At 48.9% G+C, this 4753-nt stretch overlaps 1 protein-coding gene across 1 annotated transcript; it reads left to right on the forward strand.

Annotated features, from left to right (window-relative positions):
* The first annotated feature begins 1399 nt into the window (after positions 1–1399).
* Positions 1400–4279, forward strand: LOC145950433 (uncharacterized). Its single transcript, XM_083061521.1, has one exon. It carries the CDS (start codon positions 1400–1402, stop codon positions 4277–4279), a length of 2880 nt encoding a protein of 959 aa, XP_082917647.1.
* Positions 4280–4753: the final 474 nt, after the last annotated feature.

Here is a 4753-nt window from a genome sequence, read left to right on the forward strand (position 1 = left end):
CCATCAAGCAATTGAAGGCCGAGATGATGGAACTAAGAAGGCTCCGGGAAAAGGACGCTCATGAACTATCAGTCCTAAGGAAGGAAAATGCAGAACTCCGAAGTGATAATCGATCTTGGCATCCATCACACGATATCCCAAATACTCTGTCAATCCGGGACCAGGGTGAATCCTCAGGATGGTACAAGGAAGTCAATGTTCCTCGGCCATCGGGTGGACCAACTACGACCACACCAGATCAACAACGACGACAAGGAAGGACGCCATTCACACCAGATATTGCCGGGGCCCGTTTGCCCAACAATTGGAAAAACTTGACCCTCGAGAAGTATGACAGAACAGCCGATCCCGAGGAACACCTTGATGCGTTCGTCACCCAGGTCGGACTGTATACGGACGATGATGCTATCCTGTGCAAAGTCTTTCCTACCTCGCTAAAAGGGCCGGCACTCAACTGGTTCACGAGGCTCCCACTTGGATCGGTAGACTCTTTCACGTCTCTATCTTCCAGATTCGTCATTCAGTTCGCCACAAGCCGTCCTCACCAGCTCACCTCTATCGCATTGGTCAATATACGGCAAGAAAAGAAAGAGCCCCTATGAACTTTCATGGAAAGGTTTGGAAAGATAACGCTATCTACCCGGAACCTGGACCCAGCCGTGGCTATGCATCACCTAACCACAGCCCTACGTCCTGGGCCTTTTGTCAACAGCTTATGTAAGAAGCCACCTCGAGACCTGGATGACCTGAGACAAAGAGCCACGAAGTACATGCAGATGGAGGAGTTGGCAGAGTTTAAAAGCCAAAACCGACTCGATTTGTTCGTCACCAAGAAAGAAAATGACAAGGAACCTCCCAGACCTCGTCCCCGGGATGTAACTGATCGCGATAAGAATAGGGGTCTGAGGTATATGCAATACACGCCACTCAATACCAGCAGGGCCAAGGTGTTGGAACAGGCTCTAGCTACGGAGGTCCTAGCCGTCCCTCGAAGAGCAATGACCCCACCCCGTGCCGATAAGACAAAAGCGTGTCAATTTCATCGGAATAGGGGGCACACAACTGAAGAGTGCTCTGCTCTTCGGGATCGCATCGAGATCTCGTAAAGGCGGGCCATCTTCAAAACTTCGTTCGAACGACGAACCAGAGGAACAACTACCGCCCGGGCAGAGGAGAATACCGGCGAGACAATCGAGATCGGCCACTCCCAAGGGACCGATCTCGTGAGCGCAGCAGGTCTCAAGAACGAGGCAATCAGAGAAACCGTAACCAGCCCAGGCGAGTGATAAACACCATCGCCGGAGGATTTACAGGAGGAGGAAGCTCATCTTCGGCTCGGAAGAGACATTTGAGAGCCATCAAGTCGGTGAACGCTATAGGACTGGCGTCCCCCATCCGTATGCCCCCTATAACCTTCAATGACCGAGATTTCCAAGGCATTGACCCCGTCCAAGATGATCCCATGGTCATCAGCGTTGAGATAGATAACTGCATCGTCAAAAAGACTCTGGTCGATCAGGGAAGTTCAGCAGACATATTGTATTGGAAGACGTTTGAGCAATTGGGTATTCCGGAACAAGAGCTGACGCCATATAACGAGCCATTGGTAGGGTTCTCGGGTGAGCGGGTGGACACCCGGGGGACGATAGACCTATACACCTATTTTGGAGACAACCAGCGCAGGCGTATCAAGGTACGATACGTGGTGGTCCATGCCAACACCTCATACAACATTTTGTTGGGCCGACCCTCGTTGAACAAACTCAGAGCCATTGTCTCCACCCCCCATTTGGCAATGAAGTTCCCATCGGAGGAAGGGATCGTCATTACCATACACGCCGATCAGAAGACAGCCCGCGAGTGCTATTTCGCCAGCTTAAAAGTCCCACCAACTCCTAAGTCGAAGCGAGATGTGAACGTTATCGGCGAAGTTAATGAACCAAGGATGATTGAAGAGTTAGAACTCGATCTGAGGATGGAAGGTGAAGAGAGGGTTGAGCCAGTAGAAACAACGGTTCCTTTCCAACTCGGAAGAAGTGAAGAACAACTCACTTTTTTGAGCTCCCAATTGTCTCAAGCAGAAGCTGAAAATATTAAGAAGGTCCTAAGAGAGTATGCGGACCTATTTGCTTGGACGGTGGCAAACATGCCAGGCATTGATCCAAACTTCCATTGCCATCGGCTGTCTGTATGCCGAGATGCCAGGGCTGTTGCCCAGAAGAAAAGAAAAACGGGAGGAGAAAGAGCCCAAGCAGTGAAGGAAGAGACGACTAAATTACTACAAGCCGGATTCATCCGAGAAGTCAAGTATTCCACTTGGCTAGCCAATATAGTGATGGTCAAGAAAGCTAGTGGAAAATGGAGAATGTGCACCGATTACACAGACCTGAACAAGGCATGCCCTAAGGATGCCTATCCCTTGCCACACATTGACCCGTTGGTCGACGGTGCAGCCGGTCACCAAAGATTGAGCTTCCTAGATGCTTACTCGGGATACAATCAAATACCTATGTACCCACCCGACGAAGGCAAGACCGCGTTTATCACCGATTCAGCCAATTATTACTACCGGGTGATGCCATTCGGCTTCCGAAATGCAGGAGCAACTTACCAGCGTCTCATGGACAAAATCTTCCGTCGACAGATTGGAACTTGCATGGAAGTATATGTGGATGACATGGTCATTAAGTCAGTATCCCCGGATGACCATTTGAGGGACCTTATCGAAATTTTTGATGAAGTAAGGCAACACTGTATGCGATTGAACCCGGCCAAGTGCACATTCGGAGTTGCCGGGGGAAAGTTTTTAGGTTTCATGCTGTCACAAAGAGGCATAGAAGCTAACCCCGACAAGTGTCAGGAAATCATCAACATGAGAAGCCCCCACAACGTGAAGGAAGTTCAACGACTGGCTGGCCGAATAGCCTCGTTAGCTCGTTTCTTGCCGTGCATGGCGGAAAAGTCAAGGCCGATAATGTCCCTGTTAAAAAAGTCTAGGAAATTCCAGTGGACGGAAGAGTGTGAGTCTTCGTTCCAAGACTTCAAGAAAATGTTGGCAGCCCCGCCATTGCTAGCTAAGCCAAACCCCCTTCTAGAAATGATTGTCTATATCTCCGTATCAGACAAGGCTATCAGCACGGTTCTAGTACAAGAGCAAATGGAACAAACACCGATATATTTCATCAGCCGAGTTCTACAGGACGCTGAGACCCGGTATCAGCACCTTGAGAAAACAGTCTTAGCCCTGGTACACACGACTCGTCGCCTTCGACATTACTTCCAGAGCCACAAAGTGCTTGTCAGAACGGATAGCCCGATCGTCAAAGTCTTGAGAAAGCCAGAATTAGCAGGGCGAATGGTCTCTTGGTCGGTAGAATTGTCGCAATTCGACATTCGCTTTGAACCTAGGGGTCCCATCAAGGCACAGAGTATGGCCGATTTCATAAACGAGTTTACCCCCGAAGCACCACCAGAACCATTCGTTTGGACATTACATGTGGATGGATCGTCGAACATGCAGGGCAATGGAGCCGGCATCATCCTCGAAGGCCCTAGCAAGGTAGTAATCGAACAATCATTACGATTCGGTTTTAAAGCCTCTAATAACCAAGCCGAGTACGAAGCTCTCCTTGCCGGCATGCGTCTGGCGAGTGACTTAGGTGTCACCAAGATCAAATGTTGGAGTGACTCACAAGTAGTGACAGGACAAGTCAATGGCTCTTTTCAAATTAAAGAACCTACCCTTCTCTTGTACTTCCATGCGTTCCACAAATTGAAGAGCAAATTTGATGAGGTGTATGTCGAGCACATACCCCGGGAACTTAATACAAGAGCTGACCAGTTGGCCAGGTTGGCAAGTAGCAAGAAGATTAGCCACATGCGCAGCATGATACAACAAGAACTCCATAAACCAAGCATCACCCAAGAAGAATGTTTAAATGTACAAAAAGTTGACACCAATTGGATGACAGGCATAATTGAATATCTTTTGAATGCAAAGCTACCAACCGACCCTTTAGAAGCAAAGAAAATGAGAACAAAGGCAGCTCGGTTTGTCGTGATAGCTGGCAAACTTTACAAACGAAGTCTCTCAACACCTCTCCTAAAATGTTTAGCGCCTGACCAAGCAAGCTACGTCGTAAGGGAAATTCATGAGGGTGTATGTGGAACACATTCCGGCAGCCGAACTCTTGCGGCGAAAGTCATTCGGGCCGGATACTACTGGCCCACCTTGTCAACTGATTGTATGAAGTTTGTACAACATTGCAAGCAGTGCTAGCAACATGGACCTCTAACACATCAACCCCCAGAAGAGCTTCATTCTATCACCACTCCATGGCCTTTCTCCGTTTAGGGCATGGACATTCTAGGACCATTCCCTCCGGGTAAGGGGCAAGTGAAATTCCTCGTGGTGGTAGTCGATCACTTCACCAAGTGGATTGAAGCCGAGGCCTTGGCTACCATCACGGCCAATAACGTTCAAAAATTCTTCTGGAAAAACGTCATAACCCGATTTGGGATACCATATGCCTTGATAACAGATAATGGCCTACAATTCACTGATCGCCGCTTCAATAATTTTCTCTCTGGCTTGGGGATTAAGCATAAAATGACCTCGGTGGAGCACCCCCAATCAAACGGCCAGGCAGAAGCGGCGAACAAAGTAATGCTCAAAGAACTAAAACGAAGACTAGGACAAGCCAAAGGCTCATGGCCGGAACACCTACCTGACATCTTGTGGGCATACCGATGT

The sequence above is a fragment of the Cajanus cajan genome, chromosome 8, assembly GCF_000230855.2.
Source record: "Cajanus cajan strain Asha chromosome 8, NIPB_CcT2T_4, whole genome shotgun sequence".
Lineage (NCBI taxonomy): Eukaryota > Viridiplantae > Streptophyta > Magnoliopsida > Fabales > Fabaceae > Cajanus > Cajanus cajan.